At 38.9% G+C, this 27,067-nt stretch overlaps 3 protein-coding genes and 1 long non-coding RNA gene across 4 annotated transcripts; 1 reads left to right on the forward strand and 3 right to left on the reverse strand.

Moving 5' to 3' along the window:
- The first annotated feature begins 2,816 nt into the window (after window positions 1-2,816).
- LOC126877037 (uncharacterized) lies at window positions 2,817-4,344 on the forward strand. Its single transcript, XR_007694693.1, has 3 exons — window positions 2,817-2,887; window positions 2,986-3,491; window positions 3,971-4,344. It is a non-coding gene; the product is annotated as an uncharacterized LOC126877037 (long non-coding RNA).
- An 8,598-nt stretch (window positions 4,345-12,942) lies between these two features.
- On the reverse strand, window positions 12,943-13,791 carry LOC126877021 (uncharacterized). Its single transcript, XM_050639876.1, has one exon. It carries the CDS (start codon window positions 13,789-13,791, stop codon window positions 12,943-12,945), a length of 849 nt encoding a protein of 282 aa, XP_050495833.1.
- A 36-nt stretch (window positions 13,792-13,827) lies between these two features.
- Window positions 13,828-16,164, reverse strand: LOC126877022 (uncharacterized). The gene is made up of 2 exons (XM_050639877.1): window positions 15,051-16,164; window positions 13,828-14,603 (listed from the first exon to the last, which is right to left on the reverse strand). The coding sequence occupies exons 1-2, from the start codon at window positions 16,162-16,164 to the stop codon at window positions 13,828-13,830; spliced, it is 1,890 nt and encodes a 629-aa protein (XP_050495834.1).
- Window positions 16,165-18,160: 1,996 nt separating this feature from the next.
- Window positions 18,161-20,725, reverse strand: LOC126877024 (katanin p60 ATPase-containing subunit A-like 2). The gene is made up of 8 exons (XM_050639879.1): window positions 20,656-20,725; window positions 20,526-20,582; window positions 20,042-20,239; window positions 19,664-19,952; window positions 19,319-19,520; window positions 19,130-19,260; window positions 18,735-18,934; window positions 18,161-18,584 (listed from the first exon to the last, which is right to left on the reverse strand). The coding sequence occupies exons 3-8, from the start codon at window positions 20,122-20,124 to the stop codon at window positions 18,224-18,226; spliced, it is 1,266 nt and encodes a 421-aa protein (XP_050495836.1). The 5' UTR covers window positions 20,125-20,239; window positions 20,526-20,582; window positions 20,656-20,725; the 3' UTR covers window positions 18,161-18,223.
- Window positions 20,726-27,067: the final 6,342 nt, after the last annotated feature.

Here is a 27,067-nt window from a genome sequence, read left to right on the forward strand (position 1 = left end):
TCACCCAATCAATATTTATTAATCATAAACGAAATAGCTATAAATCTTGACAATTCCCAGTTAAACTTAAAATAATTATTGCATTTTTAAAAATAATGAAAATTTATTATTTGCATAAGCGATCTAATGATCATTCTTGCGTTCTTCATTGTAAATTAAAATAAATAAATTATACACTTTACTTTGTACCGCTTAGGACTGAATTATAACTTTACCGAAACAGTGCAAAGCATTCTTTAAAATTCTCTAAAATTCATTTGCATTCATTTCATTTATATACATATATTTACACATATGTTGAGTTGATAGTAAAAAGTACTTCAATGGAAATTATTTAATAATAATAATTATCTACTGTGCCCTGTTCTTTAAGGATTAAGTATGTAGTAGTTCCTGTGCTCACAGTTAGAAAATAAACTATCTATCTTGTCTTGTGCGTTCGGTTCCTCATTGTGTCTTTTGATGCCGTTGATGACACATATCACTTCATAGTGAAAAAAGCAACATTCAATCACGGACCAGCAACATACTCGAGATCTTATAAGGAAATTCAAGATATTCAAAATAAAATAGAGTCGAACTCAATCCTAAAATCAAATGGAGTTATTATTACTCGACCGAACTATTTTCAATCAACTCTCATTGAGAATTATAAGTAAATTCTTTTGGCGTGGTACTGTAACAAGCAAACATAATTTTAACATAATTTTGAGACGAAACGCGAAAGTAAATCGATAAAAAGGAGGGAGGGTTATATTTCCCCTTTCCTTCTTGAAAATAGGCCGAAATCACATTGAAGCGGATCAAATAGTACATATATATGTCGGGTTTACATTAGAATTAGGGTTAGGGGCGTAAAGCGAATCTTCGTTTGGATTACACGTCGTCGTTACGCAATAGAGAAGACATTGGCTAGTGCAAATACGATTACCATAGAACCGGACAAGTAACCGTGGTTATTAGATACTCGAGAGACTAATGACAATGATCCTAGGTTCAATAACGAATCCGCGGACAACGGGACGGTAGTCGTACGCACTCGCAAAAAATCTAAGTCGGATTCTGTGTTAATATTCGCTGACTGTAAGGAGTTAATCCTTTTTTTGTCGATGAGACCGCAAGAGAGAATGACTTTCGGTCCCGGTGATACCCCAGAGGAAAACTATGACGGGGTGTGTCTAAGGACACGAGATCATCGGATTCGTCGGGGACATCCTACTTTCGGAAAGTAAGGGAAATTGACGTTGCTGCTAATTGGCCAATCTCCATATCGGTAGTTATAAAAGGATGCTAGTCGCCCTTGAGGGAGGGTTGCTAGTGGGAGACGTCGTTCGTGGAAAAATAGGTCTCTCCTGTCTTCCCGTAACTGGGACAAAGACTGTGTATCTGTTGAAGGATTTTAGGTAACTAGATATTAGTGTTTATGACGGTCCTCGGGCTAGCTGATCACGTACTGTGGAGACGCGTCGACATCTGGTAAACATCCTGTCCGGAGAATAGGATCTGCGTGTGGCGAGCTACGGGACAGAACTCGTTGGAATGTTTACTGCCACGTGCCGCTACAAATCTTTCTTTTAAGGAGAGCTATAGGATTACTCAATGCCTTTGTTAGATGGAGAGTTCGTCCCGTTGACCGCGGCTACGTTCGGCGACTAATTGTCGCCTTGAGCCCAAGCTCATTGTCACAAGTCTCAAACAAATACAATTGGTTAGAATGACGGCAAATCGTTTAGTTACAACTGTAGATTTTAATTACAATGTTTTTATGGATTTTCCCGAGGTTTCAGAGGGAAGGCACCGGTGTCCTCTTATCTCCGACATACATAAATTATATTTAAGAAGTTTGGGATAGTTTAAAGATGAAATAAATTGCTTTTTAAGTTTAATCTCTTACTTTCGACGAAATCAAGTTTCTCTGGAATTTGGTGGAGTTTAAGATTTGATATCGGTGTCGTAGGAGTTATGTGACACTTTAAGGTGGAATAAATCTAGCGAGGAGTTTAAGGTGCGGCAAAGGAGCGTGGAATGTTGCAATAGAAATTTATTGCAGTGTTAGTGCATTGGTAGATTGATCAAATTTACGTGTAGCGTGGGTAACCAATGGTAAATATTTTGCAATGTGTATAATTTCTCAGTAATCTGAGGCTTATAAAATCTATTGACAACTAATGGAAATTGTTGATTTAACAGATCAATTTTAAATTCCTCGTTAATCTAAATTTTTTTAATCCTATTTACAGCTAAACCTTACGACGAAAAATTAACGAAGTGGAATAAAAATGGCATTGTGATTCTTCTCGTCGTGTATCGGTGTCACATCAAATTTAAGAGACAGTTTTACTTGCGGATGCTGCGTGTTACGTTGGTGAAGTCGACGAAAGCGTAAAATAGGAGCTCGTCCGAAATACACTAACGCGGAAGGTTAAATTTAACGCAAAAGGCTGAGAAATTAGTTTAGAACTCGAAGTTTCATTGGTACGACGCACTTGAAACGCATTCAAAGAGGTCGGCGACCTCGAAAGGGGATGAACGCAACTGTTTCGTGGGAATTTCTTATTGTGGCTTATTTGGATGAAGCTGCTTTAAAATCAGCGCTGGATTCGTCTGTTTTTTGCCCGGAAATCATAAAATGTTTAGGCCAGGCGACTCCATGTACAGAAAATGTTATGTCCACTTTTTACGTCCGTAGAATTCAACTCTTTACTACTATGCACTTCTTCTCCAAAAAAATATCGCGTTTCAATATTAAAAAAAGTTTCAATAATATACTATCCATTAGAAGAATGATAACATGATAACCTTACAGATTATTAGTATTAACAAATTCTTATTGTCGTATAGAAATGCCAACTATTGCTTCGGTAAAACAAACAAAGGAATTTTACAGGTAAATTTTACAAATTACAAGTCATCTTATAACGCAAAATACGACGTGTAAAATTGTCTCAATTTATTAATAGTATTAATAAATTATTATGATAAAAGATGCAGGAATCTTAGCCTCATGAGAAATTGGAGATGAAAATGAGTGGGAAAAGATTAATCGAGGACACAATAGTATTATTCCAGGAAGTGCTAGTTCTTCCTAGATTCCGGTTACAATGTTCTTAACGCGTGGAAATTAGTCTTGACCAGGAAACATCTATAACGGCATGTATTTTCTGCCGTGATTGTAAATCTGTTTGGAACATGCGGTTTGTCCGTTAATCTAGGCGCTGTTGTTCAATTGAGTCAATATTATTTGTTGGTAGATTAGTGTGTGCAAGAGCGCTCTGTTCATTATTGACCAATTCGAGCACGTATTGGTAAATTTCACACCGGCAATTACGGTGAAATCGTTCGTGGTCGCTGGAAATTAGCAGTATCGTTTGCGGTCGTGAGCTGATTGACACTGCGTGAGCGGGGAATTATGTGAAGCAGCTTTGCTTTGTCGTTTCATGCATTTAATAGGTTTACGGCGGTGGACAGAGTTTGTAAAAAATGAAGACAAGGTAGAAAAAGATTATTTTTCATTTTTTACTATTAGATTATTTTCAAAGTGATCTTTTCAGTGAAATATGATTGACAAAAAATAAGATCTATAATTGAATCATTATAGAAAGTAGAATAATATTGATAATAAAGAAATAAAAATCAATTATAGAATAACATATAATAATAATAATAATAATAATAATAATAATAATAATAATAATAATAATAATAATAATAATAATAATAACAATAATGTGGATAGACTTTATGTTTACTTTTATATGTATAATGATACTGTTTGATCCTTGAATTAAAGTTAAGATTAACGTTGCGATTATGATTATCCTTTGTCCGACTAAATATATTTGAAGTATCAATTACAGTAGAATTTTTGAAAGATTCTTGGCTGTTAAACAAAAGACTGGTTCCTTTATATTTCGCTCAATTATCATAGAATCGTGAAACTGACTTTCACTTCAAATTTTGTCTGTTTCAGGAGTAACAAGTACCTGCAAAAATCATCCATCAGCCGGATATGTGCTGTCGGAGGGTTTTTCATTAGCATTCCCGTCTTTCTAACTGGTAAGAACCAATTCCTTCAATTCTGTCAACTTTAACCTTTTGAAAGATACTAGTACTTAAGTTATACGTTTAATTTTTCTTGAATTCAGGCATGAATCTAAAAGATACTGTGAACTATCTCTGAGTGTATGAAATCAGTTTAGAAATCCAATGGAAATAAAGTTAATTTTAACGCCGAATAGTCATTATTTTTCTTAGAAAAATAAAAAATGATCGTCTTTTAGGGAAGTTTTAACAGATTAATTTATAAAGAGCTGAAACAGAATATTCATGTCATGCATGAATACGGCTGGTTGATGGATCGAGATCTAATCTAAAGTTTACGTTGTGTCATGCTAGTTTACACAGCTATCATTCGCTCGATCGATCGTTAAGCTGTTGAACTCGATTCAAGACGGACATTTTGACTCTGTTCAGAAGAAAACTGCGTTTTAATAAATTTGACGGAATAGAAATTTTGATAGACTACAATGTTTTTTTAATTATATCATAAAATTTATTTATTTTTTTTTAATGTCATGTTAGAAACCTCAAATACTGTCCAAAACTTCGAACGTAATCGTTTTAGAAATTTGTAAATTACTTAACGACCAAAAATATTGAATTCTCTATTGTCTGAAGATAGATTCTCTATAATTTAAGTAATTTATTCGTCGAGAATTGATATATAAAGACTTAAATAATAAATTAATTGAAAAATAATTTGCAACTAGTATTGAAAATTTCAATTAAAAGCATATGTATATAGTTTACGCTTCGAGAATTATATGTATTGAGAATATATATTTGCGCTGATTCTTTGTCCCGCTTGTTATGGCATACGTGTTATAATGATCCTCTAACAATGCTTTCAGATATGATATTGTATATATGCATCCAGTTTCATTCGACGCCGGTAATCGTTGCGTCGGTTTTCATAGGCCTTGGCATCGTGTTTTGTGGATGCGCAATGGTCCATAACGTCTTCGTGTGGCAGAGGGTAAGAACATATCGCTATTAAAAAAGAAAACGAACACGTTCAAACACGTCTAAATCATCTTTTATGTGTATTTCACCCGGAAATCATTTTATCGTAAAATTTTGTTTTTCAGAGTTACCATAATTTATCTGGTAGAGTTCATAAAAATTTTTCTGAAATCAATTGCAAGCTTTTAGGAAACCAGGATTTTTCACATTTTTAAGAAGCGTTATAATTATATTGCTGACCTTTATACGTTCGTGCGAAATTGAAAGGTACGCAAATGGCGCAAAATGCATAAAATGCGCTAAAATATACGTATATAAGAAAACAAATCTCGATTAAAATTTTATTTCTTTCATTATGTTCGTAAAACTACAAACTTGTATAAAAATACGCATTCTAGTTATAAGTGTTAAAACATTCGATCTAGTCCTTATCACATTCATGAAAACCTCCATTTAACCATTCGTTGTATCAACAAACATTCATATGCAAAACTTACCACCTACCACATCCTCCGCGTATTAATATAATCCCCTTTTATAAATTATACACTTTAGAGTGGACTGGTTGGGTCAGAGTGATATAAGCTTACAAGTTCTCGAGGAGTTCTACCGAAGTTACATTTACGTTTGCATAATTTCACCGAAAAAGATACTCTGTAGAATGACAGGTTCGTTTGTTTATGTGATCCGCGATCGCAACTATTTCAAGGGGATTTTATAAATAACCATACACACGATATTCAGTGTATTTTCGTATTCTCGTTTATTTTTGGGAGATTTGTAAAACTGTTGAACAAAATAATTGAGTAACGATTATATTTGCTGAGAAAAAGTCTTTTTCTCTGTACCCCTCCTTCTACTTCAAGCATGTAGTATTGACAATAAGATTGACAATGGCTGAAAGTAATCCAAAAGAGTTTTCACCATGGTTATCGGTAACGAAAAAGATTTGAATCATCTTTAATACTTATTCGTAACTAGAATCATTTCAACTAAAATGTAAATTCTTATATTATAACTTTTTTAATTTGTTATGGCCCCTGACTACAACCTAACCTATCATTCTTATTTCGTAGGAGAAGACGAATGCCGTGAAGGCGTTGCAGCAGCAGCTGCAACAGCACCAGAACCAGCACCAGCTACAACAGCAACAACAACTACATGGCCCGTTAACCATCCACCATGCTGGCTGCCCAACGAAAGTCGGGCCCGTGACGAACTAACTAAATACCAGCCACGCAACGCACGGCCGAGCTGCACAGTACCAACACTATCATCACCATCATCATCATCGACACGTGTCAATGTCTCCACCGCCCTTGTTGCTCTCATCGCCAGCTCCGATCGCAGCGACGCACAATCATCTGAACGTGAGCGGACACAGAAACGTGGTTACGCCACCGGATACACCAGCAGATAGATCGCCACCGAGTCCTGGAAATAAGCTAAATAGATCGCAGCATTTGCCACGGGAAGCAACCGGCAGCGTCAGTCCTGGTCTTCCGGCTGCCACATTGGATCTAAGTAGCGCAGCAACCACCAATAGTCCGCATGAATTGTCCACGTTAGTTTAGAAATTTGGTCCGAACATTATATCTTCACATAGGATTGGAGATTAATAGTTGATAGTTAATTTACACATCCATCTTTTTATTTGTAAATTGGGTCGTGGTTTAGAGTTGGTTTGTAAAAATTCGGTCCTAATTGTTAAATGATGAATATTGATTAAGAATAATAGGCATTGATGTACCAATCTTTTTTTAACTTATATACTTGAGCACACGCATTGGAGATTTCACTTTTATTCAGTGAAACAGCAACTTCATTACTCGCTTATTCAATACGGCAATTGCATATATTTCATGGACATTTTAACAATGTTTTGAATAATTTCTAACGGTACAATTGTGATGAAGTGAAAAAAATCGTGATAAGAAACAGAGAGAAAAGTTGCTCGTTAATGAATATTGACCAGAAATAAAGTAATTTCTAAAGAATATCCCGAAGACGTCGTAGATATTACGAAAGGAATGATTAATTTATACCCGCGTGTATCTTGCCATTACCATACTATTATTATTATTATTAATATTGTTAGTAGTACTCGATTACATTATTATTAATGTAATATCGTGATATAATGTGTTTACAAAGAGTGGACAATAGAGATGTTAATCAGACAGAAAAAGACGATTGTTGTTCAACCTGAACTATTCACGCCAAACGTACAGAAAACAGCGCAATCCACACTCTCTCGGCAACGCCACTCGCAACCTCTGTCTCCGCTCAGCTCGCACTCGGCTCCTCGACTCGCACTCTGCTTTTCGACTAACTCTCTGGTCGTTGCCGCATTCTGTTGTCTTTTTCCTAGGCACACCGCACACGTGTTCTGCAGGCGCTCGTGGCCAGGGTCACGTAGGTCTTTTCCACGAAACTATGCACTTGAAAAGACCGATGACACATTGATGAGCCCGACGACGCCTCGGCTCTCGCGACATTGTTCATAGTTCGCCCGATATTTCTTAGGCCTTTCGTCCACGATACTACACTCGGCCATCCTGCAATAACATCTGCCCTCAGATGTTGCCTTCTATCTCGCTGTCATCAGATGCGTCACTTTCGGCGTTTAGGACCCAAGGTTTCATAAAATCGAGGTGTGTGCGGGTCCTTCCTTCGGTACTGCTTCGCACGCTTTCTTCTTTTCTTGTAACTTCGACGATTCTCCTCTTGAGTTGCGGCGATCTTCTTCTTCGCGTCCTCACGTAGCTCGCGACGTTGTTCTTCAAACCTCGCGGCCCCCTCTTCGTCGATCAGCTTTCTAATCTTCGCCTCTTCCCTGACTTGCATTTCGACCCCGACCAGTAGCTGGAAAGGAGTCTTCCCTGTGCTTCTGTTTACGGTGGAATTCAGGTATTTCTGAACCTGGTCGACATGCTGCCCGTTCCCCCTCGGCGCCAGTCTTCGCGGTCTTCGCGCTACCGGTTTGTCGCTTTTCAGAACTATTTTCGCGGTTATCCCGACGTCTCTCTTCTTCTCCGGCCTATACCCTTTAATAATATCCCGAATGGCTTCACGATAATGCGGTTCCTGTACGTGTGTTAGGTCTGTTTCGTCAGTCTGTTCTACTACGTTAATTCTAAACACATCCGACACGTCTTTGTTAGTCTGTTCGTCAAGCCGCAAGAAAGTCACTTCGCCCCGTTTAACCCGTAACTCTACCTGATCCAGAAAATCAGTGCCTAACAACAGGCCGTGCTTCGTCAATATTTTGTTTGAAACAACGTGCAAAGTGATTGGCAGTTTACACCCATCAACCGTCATTACCTTAGTGAATTCACCCCAGGTCTCATTGCCAGCGGAACCAAAACCGTCGAACTTAAACTTGCATTTACCTAGCGGTGGTGACCCTAACCTCGCATACTCGTCTGATCGGATGAACGTGAGATCACTACCCGTATCCACTAATGCCACAAACCTACAGTCATCTATCGCCACTTCTTTCACATACTTCCCTTTTTCGGATCTTGACACTACGCAAGTCTCTTTCGGTCGTGCCGTACACCTCGCTGCAATATGTCCAAATCCGCTGCACTCGAAACACCTAACACCTTCTCCCCTCTCCGGACACTTAACACTTAGATGATCCTCACTATCGCAAATGAAGCATCTTCTTTTCTTCATTGCATCTACAGATTGACTGGGCTTCCCGTTCTTCTGGGCTTTAGCCGGCTTCACAATCGACTTTGCTCTGCGACTCTTCTGTTCTTCGTACATCACTAACCTCTTCCTCAACTCTTTGATTGACGTAGCGCCGTACAATATAGCCTTATTGTTCTCGTCGTCTATTATTCCGTCCACTATGTATTCCACCTTTGCTTCCTCCTCCATGTCCACATGGCTGGCTATTTCGAGCATGCGGTACATGTAGGCCAAACATGCTTCATCACTCTCCTTTTTTGTTTCTTCAAGTTTCTGATGTACTTGCCTACTGTTGACTTTCCTCGAAAATTCTTTCACTAGCCCCCTCTTCAACTCATGCCAAGTCCTGGCATGACACTCGAAGCTCGCGAATATTTTCGCTGATCCCTTCAGCAGCTTCCTGGCGTAGACTGCCTTCTGCCCATCCGACCACATGCACGTATCAGCGACTTCCTCGAACGACTCGAACCATCGTTCGACATTTTCACCTTTGTCGCCACTAAACGACTCTAATGCATCTTCGACGTCTCTAAAACTCAGTGTCGAACCAACGCATGCCCTTCGACAACATTCGTCACGGTCCTGATACACCCTTCGCGTATCTCTCTTGTATCCTCTTGCGTTTTTCTTGTCATCTTCATCCTCACTTTCGTCGTCGCTTTCTTCTTCCGACGATATGTCGTTACCATCCATGGCCGCTTGTAGCCGTGCGCGTAATTCTACTTTTCTTCCCGTCGTTTTTAAACCCAAACTAGCGAGGCGCTCCTTCAACTCCTTCGTATTCATTTTCTCAACATCTTCATCTTCGTTACAATCACGCTCAGCTCTCTGTACGTTTCCTAGATCTCGTTGACCGGTTAGCTCTTCACCGCCCGTCGATCCCTTAGGACACGATTGTCCAGCCCTACACGCCCGATTCAGCCTTGCAATCAGCACTGACCTCGCACCCGATATAGGGAGGTTCATTCGCGCGAGCTTACTCCTCAGCTCCTCCATCGTCGAACCCTCTTCACCCGACAATCGCTCGTCCCCGACGTTTGCCATTTTTCACACTACACAAACTTAAACCGTCGACGATATCGTCTTTTACTGCACCGCGCACCGGTAAATTCACAACTAGCTCGAATAGCTCTGTTAAACCGTTTCGTTTTCTGTCTTGTCCAATCCCGGCTGAGCCCCCAAAAATATGTAATATCGTGATATAATGTGTTTACAAAGAGTGGACAATAGAGATGTTAATCAGACTGAAAAAGACGATTGTTGTTCAACCTGAACTATTCACGCCAAACGTACAGAAAACAGCGCAATCCACACTCTCTCGGCAACGCCACTCGCAACCTCTGTCTCCGCTCAGCTCGCACTCGGCTCCTCGACTCGCACTCTGCTTTTCGACTAACTCTCTGGTCGTTGCCGCATTCTGTTGTCTTTTTCCTAGGCACACCGCACACGTGTTCTGCAGGCGCTCGTGGCCAGGGTCACGTAGGTCTTTTCCACGAAACTATGCACTTGAAAAGACCGATGACACATTGATGGGCCCGACGACGCCTCGGCTCTCGCGACATTGTTCATAGTTCGCCCGATATTTCTTAGGCCTTTCGTCCACGATACTACATTAATATTAATATTATTGCCTTATTATTATTAATGTTATGGAACCTCTAGTCCTAGGTTACTTTCGCTGCCACGAAAGGATAAGATTTTCGAATTTTTTACTATTACGTGTAATTCCAGTTTTCCTGTTGCGCATGCGCAGTAGAAAGAAAGTTAGCGGAACTCAAATCTCGAACTATAGAGAGTTGAAAAGTAGTAAAAGTAAAAAAGCACGAATAACATTTGTATTTGTGCTGGATTAAGTTTGATAATTGAAAATTGAGTTTGATGATAACATTTTTTTCGTATTCGCTTTGGTAAATATTAGTTTTATTTAAAATTGAACAAAGCATTTTATGTTTTTCAAATACGGTACATAATCGTAATATCGAATTTTGTAAACTGATAGTAAGAAACTCTATAATTCGAGACTGGAACTTTGATCAAGTTCACATTGAACGTAAACTGACTTAATTTTGTTATTTAAGCGTGTATACTATACGTGTTTGTTCCTTCTTCTCTTGTGCGCAGGCTATAGCTTAATTACTTCCAATAAACGCAGTTATATCGAATCAATGACCGATACAAATTTAGATATTAGGAATATTTAAACAAGAGATTAAAAACTAAAAAGTATTGTTTTTATACTGCATATGTGTTACGCCGGGCGACTCTCTGCCTGGCCCAGGTCACACACCGCGGGCCAGACGGACATCAGATGTCCGCTCTTCCGTACGGCGTACCCTCAATAGCCTTAAGCACCCGTCATAAACCCGAGTCACTTGCCTGCTAAGGTCCTTCAAACCAAACAAACATCTGTTTCCGAAGAATTTCTAAAGACTATGTCTACCACGGAGGGACAAGGGAAAGTTAGTTTTTCTCACGTACGCTGCAACTTTCCTCCCACTAACCACTTTCCCTCGAGGGCGGATAAGACCCTTCGTTTAACCAATTAACATTAAGCCTATTTCCCTCACTCTCTTAACTAACATCGGCACCAACAAATCCGATGGTCCCGTGCGCTAGACACACCCATCATTAGCTTTCCTCCGACACAGCATCGTCACTCAACTTCACTTCTTCTACATCGTTGGAAAAGTCAACTACTAAGTATACCGCTAATGCCCATCGGGGCAGTCTAAGCATAACGCGAAAGTCGGTCTCGGTATTGTCGAACATACATTTCCTCTCCTAAATATCTTATAGTGCTACGTCCACTAATACACTAAATCTAATTATAAGAGCCCTGCTCTAACGTACATATATATCTTATCTTCGTGCAATAAGTGATTATCTATCTATCTATGCTCATCAGTGTAACCTAAGTGTTGGAAATATATAATTTATAATTCTGTGAATCACAGTGTTATACAACCTCAATCACCCCTATTATCTCAACGGAAATCAGGGGATCGATCAATTCGTGGTGTCGATTGTTATAATCGTAACGGGGATTTACGACCCCCGTTGACGTCTCTTCTAACGACTACGTCTCCCCGCGATTGGTCGAATAAACAATATGTACATATGCAATATGAACGACAGTTTGTGTAATAATATGTACCTCTCTTCTTAGTTTACTTTTGTATATTTTGCGACAGTTGATATTAATTTTATGAGGAACGTACTTACACTTTATCTTTGTAATTAAATGTGAAATGAAAGAAAAGAAATGACATGAGAAAAGGAAATTCGATGTATGAGTATATACGAATTGACGGAATTAAAATTTAACGCTATATTTAAATAGAAGACGTGAAATATCTTGTCATCTTAAAATAACTTGATCATTCCTATTCTTTTACATAAAAACACTTTTCGACTGTAACTTAAGAAACATGTCTGCTAACGTGAAACGTGCCAGAAAAAATTAACAACTTCCATTAAATTGGCAAATTTCTCATTAATATCGTAAAACTCGCGTTTACAAAGATCAGATCAATGTACATAATATACAAAACAAATGCAGAATATATAAATATAGCACATACGTTCTGAATTATATTCGAATTGGGCAGGGTAACCAAGTGAAAATATGTAAATTTCACGATGTGTAATGTACACTTTATCGAACTTGTAAGTAGTGTAGAAATAGAATATTTTACACGTAACAAAATATACAAACGACAATGCACAAGTTAAATTATTTGTTAGATCCATGTATAACAAGCATAGTACAAAAGTGTTTTAGCTTTATGTACTGGTAATTATGAGAAGTACCAACTTAATAGATGTATTTGGTATGTACCTAGTTAAGAAAACAATAAATTATTCTGAACAGATAAAGCGTTTAGTAGCTTGTGAAGTATGAATTTTCGAAAACGTAAGTATTTTATATCTAAGCAGTTAAGAAACGCGAGCAAGGGAAATCAAACAAAGGAACAAAGTTTTTTTGTTTAAAAATATTTAATTTGTTGTTCTATTATCCGAGGTTAGAAGCGATAATGTACAAAATCTGAATAAATAAGATTCTTCAATATTATTGAATTTTAATTCTAGGGTAAAGTAATATATCCGCATATTTTATTTATATACAATATGTATAAATAATGATGTGATTTGACTAATTTTGTTGAAAGAATATTTGTACTTTTTACGTAAAACTTCAGTCTTTTACAAACTTTCTTGTAATTAATAAACCTTCAATGTCCAGACTTGTTGCAAAATCATTTTTGCTCGAACGATTACCGGCGCGAGCAATCCTAGTGGATCATAGATTTGTGCGATGACTGAGCTGATTGATCGCTTTGTGATTCGGGAAGTGTCACTGTTCGTCTTGACCGAATATAGTATGGTATCGTCGGCTGAATCCCAAAAGACGCCGAGTGTTTTTAACGTGGATGACTCACCGAGATGTAATTTCTGGTTGGTGTCTTCCTCAGGTAGCCCTCGCAGCAGATCCCGATCGTTTGATGCCCATTTGCGGATATTTAGACCGGCTAGCTTAAGTAATTTCGTGAGATCATTCCTGACTGATAGGGCTTCGTCCTTCGTATCGGCTCCGGTCAACGCATCGTCGACATAGAAGTCTCGCCGTAGGATCTGCGCTGCTCTCGGAAATCGAGCTCCCTCGTCTTCTGCCAACTGTTTGAGACATCGGATGGCCAGATACGGGGCTGCGGATAGACCGAACGTTACGGTGTTGAGTCGGTAAGTTTCGATCTCTCCGTTGTCGGCACGCCACAGAATCTTTTGATAAGGACGATCTTCTGGACGTAGGATGAATTGACGGTACATTTTCTCGATGTCGCCGGTAAGGACATATTGAAATGACCGGAATCTCAATAGGATGTTTCTCGGGTCTTCTTGTAATTTCGGACCCGTATGAAGGGCGTCGTTTAGAGACATTCCCGTGGTACTTGAAGCTGAGCCGTCGAACACAACCCGTAGCTTGGTGGTGTCGCTCGATTCCTTGATCACGCCGTGATGTGGTAAATAATATCCGTGGTCGGTGGCGTGATCCGTGTTGATCTTCGTCATGTGACCCAAGTCTAAATATTCTTGAATCACAGCACATTACGCGGTTTCATATTGTTTGTCGCGTTGGAATCGGCGATGAAGAGAGGCGAGCCTGCTCATTGCAGTGGCCTTCGATGACCCTAGTGAGGAAAGCTTTTCGTTGAATGGTAATGCAACGATGTATCTGCCTTCCTTGGTTCGTCGGACATGGTTTCGGAAATGTTCTTCACATAATCGTTCAGATTCCGAAAGATGAGTAGTGGCCGGTCCCTCGCCGATCTCCCAAAACCGTGCGAGGTTCTCTTGCAGAGCCGTTGTGGTTGCGTGGAACGTATTTATCGCGGTTTGGGACGTGGGACTCCCCCCGATTACCCAGCCGAATCGTGTTTTTTGTAGACGTAGTTCAGGTTCGCCTGGTTGCGCCAGATTGACCTGCCCGATGCACAGCGACGCAAATGTGGATCCGGTACTAAGTAAGACATCGATCGGGTCTGGGCAATGGAATTGTGGATCGGCTAGTTGAATATTTCTGGGTAATCCCAGACTCGAGGGGTCGATGGGCTCGCTTGGTATGAAGGTCGATATGGCCGGGATAACAAGAAATCTCAATGTTTTCTTATACTTGCCGTCCGTCGACGTGATTGTGGCCGTGGTGAATCGTTTTGCCGTGGTGCTCAAATTGTCGAGGGCTCCGATCTGGATCGCACATCTCCTTTGCTTTATACCGAGGGAATTCGCGAGCTTGTCGGTCATGAAGTTCATGCTCGACCCAGTGTCGAGTAAGGCTCGGACTCGGATTGGTTGTGCCTGTTTGTTCAAAACCTTGATCTGTGCTGTGGCCAACAGATCATGATGCAGAGGGGTGTGGGCAGATGTGTTTGTTAGTCCGATCCCCCTTGCTGTCGTAGTCTCGGATAGTCAGTTTTGCCCCGGTTGGTACTTGGACGAGGAGGTTGGGGTGGTGTTCTGGATCCGGGCTGAGCGTGACTCGTACGAGGCATGCTCTTTCGTGCCTCTTGGAGCCGAAGATGTATGCTTCCGTGAAGTGTCGGATGTTCGCCTCGACTTGTGGGACGACCGCGACTTCGATGATCCCGATGGTGATTGTTCGGTGGAGGCTCGCTTGTGTGATGAACGACTGCCCGACGACCGACCGCTCGGTGCGCGACTGCCCGACGACCGACCGCTCGATGAGCGACTGTCCGACGACCGTGAGTCTACCTGGGTTTGTTCGCGGTGTAGATAAGTATGGTGTCGGTGACCGCAGATACGACACGAACCCGATGTACACTGTGTCGGCGAATGTCCTGTGCCTAGGCAATTTATACACAACGATGCCTTCTTCACGATCTGAAAACGTTTGGTCGCTGATTTGGCCTTGAAGATTTTGCAGTGTCTGATCTCGTGAGGTCCGTTGCAGGTCGGACACACCACCGTTCTGCTGGTTGTAGCAAGGGTTCGCCCATGCGGTATGGTTGTTCGCTGACTGTGGTGTTTGTGGGTTGACCCTTTTGATTCCTTCTCTTTAGAGAGGAATTGAGTCCCGTTCGCCCGTGTTTTGAGAAAGTCTATCAGATGCTGATAGGATGGCACCTTTTGGCGGGGCAGTGTGCGTTGCCATTTACGCAGGCTGGACGAGGGCAACTTCGACGCGATCAATTCGATCATCGCTATGTTTGATGTGACGGGCTCTTTTAGGTGTTCGAGCGCCTTTAGATTTACGCTGATGGTTTCCAACAAATCCTCTAGGGCTTCTGGAGTTTCCTTTTTGATTTCCGGATAGTTGCGCATCAAATTCCAATGGCGCATGCAGATTTGGAGGGGGCAATTGAACTTGTCCTTCAGTGTGTCAAGCGCGATGGAATAGTTGGCCTCTGTGAGTTCTAATGACTGGATACTCTGTGCGGCCCGTCCAGTTATAGATGAGCGTAGATGCTGGAACTTTTGGACATTCGTCAAACCTTCGTTACGGTCCACTATGGATGAGAACGTGTCGTAGAAATAGGTCCAGTTCTCGAGGGCACCGTCGAATTGGGGCACGCGGACCTCTGGAACGGTGGTCGGCTCTGGTTTCCGGCATGTCTCACCTATTTTTGTAGTCGACGGGGTTGTTGCTGATATTTGCTCAAAGAGACCTAGGAACCGCATGTCAAGCTCCCGATACTCTTGCGATAACGAATCTACACGCGCATCTTCCCCCTCATCTAACACATCTTGAACTTCGAGTATCCTCCTCCAAAGCTCATCGAACGAGCTGCGGCAAGATGTTAGGAAGATTCTGTTTGCCTTCCCAGGCGCTTCGTATTCATCGAGTTCGCGCCTTATGGTTGCAAGTCGACGGGCTAGGGCGCCTCGTCTCCGCCGTAACGTGCTGATTGGTTCAGCTTGGGCCATATTTGATTTTAATAATATGAACGATCTTACCTTGATCGAATGGACGTTGATCTGGGATTCGGTTGATAATCGTTACGATGCGGCGTGGGCTCGTGTAGATGCTGAGCGACGGAGGTGCTTCTCTCCGATGGCGGTTCCCTTGATCAGTTGGCTAAGTGGTTGGAACTTGGATTTCACGCGACACTGTATAGTCACTGGTCAGTGCACTTTTTGGCGGCACGAAATCCGGCTCGAAGGACCTTGTAAATTTCGACCAATTGCGGGGAGACGTAATCGCGAGGAGAGACGTCAACGGGGGTCGTAAATCCTCGTTACGATTATAACAATCGACACCACGAATTGATCGATCCCCTGATTTCCGTTGAGATAATAAGGGGTGATTGAGTTTGTATAACACTGTGATTCACAGAATTATAAATTATATATTTCCAACACTTAGATTACACTGACGTAGAGAAATAAATAATTAACAACTTGTCGCACGAAGATGCGGTAGATATGTACGCTAGAGCAGGGCTCTTATAATGGAAATTAATGTATTAATGGACTTAGCACTATGATATTTTTAGGAGAGAAGATGTATGTTCGACAACACCGAGAACCGACAAAAGATTTGCGTGAAGTATGCGACTCTCGCGCTATGTGTAGACTGCCGCGTTAGGCGTTAGTTTTTAGACTGTCTGTCGCTCTTTTTTTTAATACGGAAGAAAAGTTCGGTGTGGGTGTGCCCCTGTGCCTAAAGAACGCGGATTCGTTGGTCCCACTTTCGTTAGGAAAAGTGAGGGTAACGAACCGCGGTGTCGATTGGTCATGACCTGCACTACTGCTCGAAGGGATGAGTAGGGAGTCTCCTACCATCGTGGTGAATAGATGACTGTGTGCGTGAGAAAAACCTAGCTTGTTTTATTACAGGGCTATTCGGATTTTCCTAATGGGTGCATACCCGCTTTCTCCGTGTTTTAAGTGCGACTAATAAACCCAAGGACCTCTCTAAACCGACTGTGTTTCGAGAATATTTTTAAGCTTTAGAAATTCTTCAAGACAAACGGATTGAAGACACATGGCGAAACAATACAGGGAAGTGAAAGTTATGGTGGGTCCTTAGGTTTATTGAGGGTCGAAGTGACGTTACGCAGGCCGGTTGTTGTCCGGTCGCGCGGGCTGGCGTGCAGATGTTTTAGGCGGCGTAACAATAGGTTTCACGAATAATGAATTTAATTAACGCTATTAACAATGTTCCGGGGTTCAAACGAATCCACGGTCAACCGGATAACTCTTTACTATGTGTAGAATAATTTTAAACACAAAATACAATTGCTGAGGCACCGGTAAATTGCTCGATGTATCACTTTCCAAGGCGATCACACGAATGAATATCTGATGAAAATCTTTTTCGCTATACTACTGCATTTGTTTGTTATATGCTCGCTGGAAACATCGAGAAGGTTCCAATCGTTATTGCTAGGCAATTTCTGTCAAAAGTTTGTTGTATACTCTTTGGAAACATCGAGAAAGATTCAAACGCCGTTACTAGGCAGTTTCTGTCTGGAGATTGATTCCTAATACAACGTGTGTCCCATTATATCGACATCTCTAAAGTACAATTCTATGTGATTTCTAGGGAGAACAATACAACCGATCCACACCTTCGTCAGGCAAAACGTTTATCCCGTGACCGCGGCTACGCTCGGCGACCAGCTGCCACCTCGAACCCACCCTCGCCATCACATATATCGAACAATTACAAATGACAACAATTGCTTAATTACAGCTATGACAAAATCCAGGCTAAAGCACCAGAAGACTCTCGCAAAATTGCAAAGGGAAGGCTCCGGTTTTCCTTTCATCTCCGACATATATAATACAAGGATATAATACAACCGAACATTTTAAACTTAGCCTATAGCGCGTGCGCGCACACACACGCACACACATGACACACATGACACACATGCGCGCACACACATGCGCGCACACACATGCACACACATGCGAATGATTTCTCGAACGATAATCCATTTATTTATATTTTTCAATATCTGTCCTTACGATTGCGTATTTATTTGTTCCACGTATCATATTTATCTATTTGCATAACTGTAGGTGACATTTTTTGTAACAATTTTGCTAATATTTCATAACTTTTTAATTCATATTTCAAAGTGGTAACAGGTGTTTCTTTCTTTTCAAGTCTCCTCCATATCGGGCTTATTTCTGGTAGCCACGCTTGCTTACAAAGCAATTTTATATCTGCACAAGAATATCTTTCAGTACATTTTACTATGTGGTTTACAATATCTGTATTTTCTAATAAGTGGTTGCTAAGGTATAATTTGAATATACCAAGTCGAGCAACTTCATTGGGTAATGATACGTATATTTGCTTTTCGAGACGCCTGAGTAAAGCTGCATCAATGCCCCTAATAACATATTTACAATAAATATTATCGTTCTATTATACTAATAATAATGAAGGAATACTTCAAACAACACAATAACATATTTGGAATTTGGAGAAATATTACGATATTTTCTACTTAGAAAACATTGAAATAACGTGATATACGTACCAAGGGGAATTAGTTGTAGCCAGAAGAACTACATTAGAATTCTCATTAGACACTAATCCATCCAATCTAGAAAGAAGTTCTGATCTGAATCTCTTTGCAGGTTCAGACAATATACAGTCTCCTTTATTTGTGGCGATCCAGTCAATCTCGTCGATAAAAATAATTGTAGGCGAATGACTATAGGCAAGTTCAAATAAAACCTGTTCAGTTTAACAAATGTATTATTCATTAAATATTATATTCGAAATTCCTTAAATTCATTGCCTCATCACGAATATGATATCATTTCGTTTTCCAAACAACTATTCTATTTATATATAAATGACGAAAAATAAAATCAAATCTTTTTATACCTAGAATCTCTCCTTCATAGACAAAGGAACAAAGAAACTTACATAGACAAAGCAACTTACACGTATATACTTCTCGGAATCGCCTCTCCATTTGCTGACCAATGAGCTGGCAGTTATGTTAAAAAAGGTGCAATGGCATTCTGTCGCGACTGCCTTCGCTAACTTCGTTTTCCCTGTTTTGTATATTTCTTGTAAACATGTACAGAAATGAAAAGAATACGAGTATCTTACCTGTACCAGGTGGGCCGTACAGCAAAATACCTTTCCAGGGGGAAAACGGGCCATCAAAAAAGATATGATACTTAAGGGGATACACAACGGCCTCCTTAACAGCGGTTTTACATTCCTCTAGGCCTATAACGTCATCCCAATGTACATTTAATTTGTTTACTATGATCTCCTGTGACGATACAAAGATAAAATGGCGTCTTCTCTATATTAAGTAAGTGTTACGTAATTTGATATTTGAAGCGTTACTGAAATCACGTCATCGTCGATATACGTTGGACGGTTTATCGACGGGAATTTTATCGTTTAAAAGCTTTACGATACGTATATTAATCGAAAATAACTTACGCATGAGATGTCCTCAGCAATCTTTCGTAATTCCGGATTATCTGAATAAAACTTTTCAATGCATTTCAATATCTTCGATTGCATGGATTGTTCCATTGGGACGTTAAATAGCTCTTCTGATGAACGTCCATCACTCTCATTGGGGAATATTGACGTCACTGTCATTGCGAGATTAATATGATTCGTATTGTCATCAGTTATCTTCTGCTGTAGATTCGTCTCTTTCACAGGCTCACTTCTCGCTTGTTTACTAACAGATTTGGCTTTTGTCTCAATACTTCTACAAACACTGGATCATATTGTAATACGATACGTTGAATACGATACGTTGAATACGTTGAATACCGTTTAATATCGTTAAATAATTTAAATTCTTACGTTTTGCTTGCATTTGTCACTTCCCTCGTCATTTCCCTTCCAGTTATTTTCTTACACAATATGGGATATTTTTGAAATTTCATCTTGTAATAATTTTCATACTCTGCAACGATAATTTCCAAATCGATGTTGTCGCAAACCCGATGTTCGGGAGATAGACGAGCTTCCCGGAATAATACATCGCTAACGTCTATATACCTAAAAAAATGTAGCTTTTAATTAATTATAGTTTTTAACTAATTAAAAATATTTTTCGCAATGACTGAACACTATAAGATAACCATCAAACAACTGTTTTATCTCTAGGTAAGACAGGCAAAAGAATGTATTTACTATATAAATCCTCGAAGATAATTTCTTGTCTTCTGCTTTTTAATTTCCAATTTTTAGATGGATAAGAATAATTTGAATTTATACTTCATATATTTGTTTATAACTAGTTAATCTACATTATCGATTGAGTTATTCTTAACTACTGAATTACCGATGTCGAATTTTCAAATTTGGTTTCGCCTTCTCTCTCCATGATGTCCACTGATTTCTATTTCGATTGGTCACTGACACTATTCAAAAGAATTGGAACTAGGAATATATTTTAATTATAATATACTCACCCATTGTGTTCCAAATAATCACATACAAGGTATAATATGTTCCGATGACTTTCCGAAATACGACTCTCCTCCTAATATAATTATTTTTTCATTACAATAATATAAGGTTTTTCGTGGAATTTTTTGTTACATTTGCGAATTCAACGAGTTACACATGATTTTTCATGAAACACGAACGTTAAAAATATTTGATACAGCCTAATTATAAAAATTGTTAGAAGCAAAAGTCATAGATACTATGTGCGAGTATCGCATGAAACGAACAGCTATTAAGAGAACTGCAGCAATATTACAAATCAAATAACAAAACACACTCGTCTGTGACGTGGAAATTCTAAAATCTAAAATCTAGAATATTCCTTACCTTTTTTCGCAGATTATAAAATATCTTATTCATACTACCTTGCATCGATAAATCACCGTTCATAGTGATACTTTCAAATCGCCTATCGTTTCTCAATGGATACGAGAATTTCCGTTTATTACTTTAAAAACAACCCGTCCATTACGTTTCTCTTAAAAAATTCTTTTAACTCCGTTGAAAACCGAGCATCAAACAAGAGACAAACGATTTGTTGTCATGGAAATGTTTGGTTCACACATAAGCAACGCACAAATATAATGATAGAATAGCTGAGTGTGTGTACTGTATAGTAAGATGGATGCAACATGGAAATAGAAAGAGAACACCATGTATAGATACTTCCTGTTCTTGTTTAATCAGGCATGCACACTAGTGGACACTGACGCTGCTCGTATACCGCTGTTACATATTTCCTGTACAAGTGCGCGTCATTAGACAAGGACGGAACATCCTCTCTCTACTTCTCTATCGCGTTTTTAGTTCGCTCACGCGCTCTGTACTTATATCTATTACATTTCCACCATAAGCAGCGGCCGTGCAGTGACTTACAAAAGTTCCGAACGGTTCCATCCTGGGCGGACGGTTAATTGCGTTCGGTACTTCGAGGCAGGAAGGTGAGTACAGAATCGCTCCTCTTAGTACTCTTATTAGAAGTGTTATCATCGAATATAAGTTTTTTCAATAAATTCTTATCGTTTTACAATCTTTCTAGAATACAATGACGTCAGCAATCGATCATTTTCGCGAATTTATTGTAAATTAATTGGGGGAATATCTGGAGTTCTTTATCGGTTTCGACTGTAAAATCAGCAACTATTCGAATTTTTCATTCATAATTGTGACATTTTCGACTCTTCCGTTCCCAAGACCCTCTTGAGAGATTTTTGGCACGTTCCATCACCCTTGTTAAACGAGTGCACATTGGTGGATATATTGATTTTAAAAACCAATACGTGAACGAGGTTTATTATCTCACTGGGACAAAGAAATCCGTTTTATTCGCGAATTTTCCGTGTTTCTTCTTAATTTTCGTGAGTGTCTGGCGCGGAGCATTATTTGAATGAACTTTTCATCGTTCAGATTATATTTCGTTTAAAAAGATTGAAATTGATGTCGAGAAGAAATGAAACAAGGTGCTCGGGCATTCTTTCGTTTCCCGGGGAAAGAGAAATATGAAAAAAACGGTCGTTCTTCCTTCTGCCATTTTCGTCCATTACCAAAATGGTATGACCCAAGTGTCCCGGGCCGTGAATCAATCAAGCGAATTTTGAATAATTTTTGAATAATATCCAGTTAATAATTTGTGAAACAAATTAATTTCATTTTATTGTTGGAAACAAATTAGTTGGATTTTTCTTTCTTTAGCAGTTTTTGCCAGAGTTGACCTGACGTGCTACTTCAGTTTCCATCTTCGCTTCTCGAAATTTCCAACGTCCTTGGTGTTGGAGTCTCCTTGCCCAGGTGAGTACATAGCTTCTAGATACTCGTCACTGTTCATCCTTACGAGCCTCTCGAGCTTTAGTTGTCAATTGTTATCGTTAAATGAAGAGAAGCTCGCGACAGATGTTATCGAACAAATCGTTTATTCTCGAAAAGTTCGAACTTGTTCGTTGCGTTTGAATATATATGGACGGACGCCATTTTTCATGACATCATCATGATTTGTCATGTCGTGAGTATAGCTTCTGACTACCATATGTTTGTGATTTATGTGAAATTTGACCACTATACCGTGATAGAAAAATATTTCCAATGAATTATAAATATTTTACATTGTGAATTATAAATATTTGTTACAAATTATATCGTACTTGAGGTGAAAATGAACCATATATCTGCTTATGGAATATGAGGTAGTAAATCATTCGAAACATAATAACGATTAATTAAGCACATATACAATAACGTTTACGAATGAATATTGCGAATTATTGTATGGCTTTAACGCGGTATTTAATGTTTTGATTGCGGTCTTTGAAATGGTATCATAGGTGCTGATATAATATCGCGCGAAAAAGGAAAGACCAGTGGTTAATATTGCAGGTGCACCAGTGCGTTGCGCTCGTCGAGGGTGGTTCTGACGCTGGTGCCGAGGAAAGGCGCAGAACGTGTTCGATCGACCCGCGAACGTAGCCTGTGCTCATACTGCGACAGAGTTCGTTTCAGTTAGGCTCAGTCACTGTCCGTTGACAGCGTATAGTCGCGTCGGCCTACGATTCCTTTTTTCTTCTTGTTTCTTGCGAACTCTCTCGCAACAGCCGTTCTATACGTACGCCGCCAGTATATCGCGTGATCATCGTTCCCGTTGCTTCCCTTACCCTCTCACGTCCTTCGAAGAAGACCTCCCTTTGGTTTTTCCTTGTTTGGAGGGAATTCATCGCTCGGACACATGGACTGCGAAGCACGAGGGTTGATCGAGGCATCAGCGTGATGTACTTTTCAGGTTTCATATTTTCTCTATGATACTTTCTAAGGAGAATTTGGAAGATATACATTTTTAGGAAATAAAGGTTTTTATGGAGTCATCGATAGGTTAGAATTTAATTAACTCTCTTATAACAGGTATTCCAATTTTTTAATATATAAATTTAGTTTCCTCTATGGTGTTAGAGAACATAATGCGGGCATTTTATGATATAACGAATATATTCGTATATATTTTAGATTATTCATTCGTCAAATTTCCCTAGTAGGCCGGCCTGCAGCTCGCATGCAGCACTTAGTAAAAATTTGTTTTGTTAGAGGTTGGCCATTCTTCTTGCTACAAAAATATCGTGAAGTCATATCATATGATAAAGCACCTTCTGAAAGCTAGATGCTCGATAACGAGCCTAATGATTCTCGGTAGTTTGTAATGTCAAGCTTTGAATTGGCGAGATCGCTCTGCTGGCAAACCGCCGTCCAGCGGCGACCACATTCTTTAACCACGTTCAAGGGGTATATCACGCTACAGAAACCATCAAAGGGTTTGCAAGTTAGTTGCCTTTTAGAAGTGGGGCAGTTGGTTGTTACATGTAATCCGTAGTTGCTGGCTGTTCTCCTTAGTCGCCATACATCATAGAGACGACGGTTATAGTCGCCAGTTGTCCTTGCTAATGGTTGCTTGTTGTCGCTAGTTAGTTCTCGTTATCGTTATGTATTCCATCAATCACGCGAAATTTAACGTATGGGATTTTATTCTTCTTTATTCTTTCTGTAGGGAGATTTTTTAAGACGAGGAAAATATAGAATATTTCAAGACGACGGTAAGGTTTGAATTTAAGTAACTATTTTATGATACAACAAAGTGGAAAAACGATTTAATTTTATAAAGTTTAAGGTAATTTTTTAAAAAACTTCGAATTTAAAAGATTCAAATAGATATCTTAAACGTAATTAAACCCTCCATATCGTAAGAAATTAAATGAAATTGCGCAAGAAAGTTGATACATTTAATGTATTATTTTAAACATTTATTTAAAAACATTTATTTAAAATTTAAGTGTAGGCGTTGACGCGCGCGCGCCATTCGAAGCATTTGTCAGTTCGTTACATCTGCGGTAAAAGTTGTAACTACGAAGAAGCTTAACATATGGTGCGTCTCAAGACGACAGTAAAAAGTATTAAGAGATTTTTCGAGATTTTTTCTTTTAAATTTCCAAGTACTTTTTCTATTTAACTTCATTTTTTTGCATTTTCTCACAATATTCGATAAATAGAGACGAAATATGACAGTTCTTAGTTCGGGGATTTATTGGTTCGAAACTTACTTCAAAAGTGTTTCTGGAGTTCGTGCGGTTAATACTACTGAGTACGACTTATTCCGTATGGCTGGACAAATCTTTGTTGATACTGTAAGCGTAACTGGTCCGGATATTGTCTTGTGGAGATAGAAAAATACACGAAGTATTGATTGAACTACATATTTTTTTAATTCTTTTTTAATTCTTTTAGTTCTTCATATATTGATAATAGAACGATATTCCGCTACTTTGAGCACAATATAGTAATGTTTAAATAAATAATAAAATTTACGCATTTCGTCTTCATGCGTCGATAAGAAAATGCAAAAAAAGTTAAAGAAAGATGATGCGCAGATGCGAAGTTTAGTCAGCAATAATATTTAAAACCTCTAAAATACATTGTACACATTTATTTGCAAATAAGCTCAATGAAATTAAACTGTAACTGTGTTTCCAATAATGTCTTCGATGTATTGCTCGCCATTATGTCGGATTAACAACTCTAAGTGATCGACCTTAATCACTAAATGGCGGCCGTGATTCAGTGGTATAGCTTTACATATGACGGACATCGCAGGCGCTTATAAGACGTCTATTGTGAAACGTTTCCAATAGCACCGTTTATGTGATGGTGAAATCTGAATATATATATATATCGCTGAAATATATATCGCTTATCACTTGAGTCTGACACGATCGTTTTTAAATAGAATCACAATTTTTTATTCTTTACAAAATCAGTCTATAAAGATTATGTGCAAATAAAATAGATAAATAGATAAATGGTTGTACAAACTTATAAAACAGATATTACAAGTATATCTAAATAAATGATATATTTATAAATTGTAATATTTGATCTAAAGTTTAAATAAATAAAAGAGATACTCGTGACTTACAATAAACGTATTTTTTTTTCAATTTTTAAACAAAGCAAAAGTGGATAACAATTTTTCAAAATGTAAAAATCAACACAATGGTTGTTTTCTTTAATTAATCAATAACGTTTAAAGTTAATTAATGTCCAGAGTGGTTTGTACATTTTCTATTTCGCCGTATTTCAACGTTCGATGTGTAAATAAAACTTGATGCCTGAAATATCGAAAAAATAATTAAATCCGATCGTTCCGTCGAATTTGCAAATTGTATACTCGTGTAAAATCGAGTGCGCTTGTGTATGCTGATACGAAAAGTGGTAGTATATTTTTCTTTTTTCGATTATCGTTATCACTTTTTGTGTGGAAAAATTAATTCCGTGAAATGGAAGTGCAATCAATACGGCTTATCACGAAATAATAGCACAACGACGGTACATATTGGTATTGACGTCAGCTTCACAAAATTTCTCGAGTATCGCGGTCGACTATTTGGGTTAAGAATTCATTTTCAAGATTCTACAAGCACGAGTATCTTATGGATATGAGATTTTCAGTGTACATTTTAATAACCATATTTCATATTGCATGCTGCGGTCCAAGAAAAATCCGCAGTTAATATTCTGCTAATCCCTGCTGCTTTTAAAGACCATAAGTAGTCGTCCGTAAGGTTTAAAAGATTTCGAGTAGATTTGTATTACGTATTTTATCTTCTAATTTTTAAAGAGAGGGTCGTGTTTAATTAATTGAAAATGACGAAACTGTAATGGGACATTATTATAAAATATTAAACGTGGTTCCATTGGGTACTTTTATGGTCTTTGCGAGATATATATGCATTATACGTTGCTATTAGCAACGCGTAGCGATGAACGATGGAGAGCAGTACCTTCGTTATCTCGTCTCGGTTGTGTACATATCAGTAATGCACAGTACTCGTACTAAATATCTTACAAATTCCATAGAGATTTTCAGATTAGTTTCGAATAATACCAACACGACCATGATAGTCACAGTACAGTATTAAATAGTGCCACTATGCATAATACACTCCTAAAATGTTTCTACAAATATATTTGTCCGAATATTCTTGTCAGCTACTATATCCTAGCCACGATTTATTAAACAATATATAGATTTAAAAAAGAATATATAACGACATTACTTGTTTAGGCTAGATTGGTTTAACTTGTATAGTTTTAATAACTGTGTAAGATCAAACAAGAACTTATCGTTAGTTTGGCGAGATTTGATTACACGAAGCAACATAATTGCTTTGAAACTCAGGACAGAAAACAATGTCAACCGGTAGACGCGTTTGTCTGGCGAACGTGTAACGCGTGAATAATAGATAGCGACAATCACGCGAACGCTAGTTACAGCTGACTTGGCTTACATTGTAGCATTCAAACTAGAGTATACGAGCCGTAAGCGCTATTGAAAGTTCAAAG

Source organism: Bombus huntii, unplaced genomic scaffold, assembly GCF_024542735.1.
Source record: "Bombus huntii isolate Logan2020A unplaced genomic scaffold, iyBomHunt1.1 ctg00000111.1, whole genome shotgun sequence".
Taxonomy (NCBI): domain Eukaryota; kingdom Metazoa; phylum Arthropoda; class Insecta; order Hymenoptera; family Apidae; genus Bombus; species Bombus huntii.

Bases quoted from the DNA above. Each gene is read 5' to 3' on its own strand.
- LOC126877021 (XM_050639876.1), bottom strand. From the start codon at position 13,791: ATGACGAAGATCAACACGGATCACGCCACCGACCACGGATATTATTTA.
- LOC126877022 (XM_050639877.1), bottom strand. From the start codon at position 16,164: ATGGCCCAAGCTGAACCAATCAGCACGTTACGGCGGAGACGAGGCGCC. The intron at 14,604-15,050 runs GTTCGTGTCGTA...TGTTGGCCACAG, and splicing joins GCCGACACAGTGTACATCGG to CACAGATCAAGGTTTTGAAC.
- LOC126877024 (XM_050639879.1), bottom strand. From the start codon at position 20,124: ATGAAATTTCAAAAATATCCCATATTGTGTAAGAAAATAACTGGAAGG. The intron at 19,521-19,663 runs GTAAGTTATTTT...TACTTAATATAG, and splicing joins TTGCTGAGGACATCTCATGC to AGAAGACGCCATTTTATCTT. The intron at 18,935-19,129 runs GTAAGTTTCTTT...TAAACTGAACAG, and splicing joins GTGTAAGTTGCTTTGTCTAT to GTTTTATTTGAACTTGCCTA.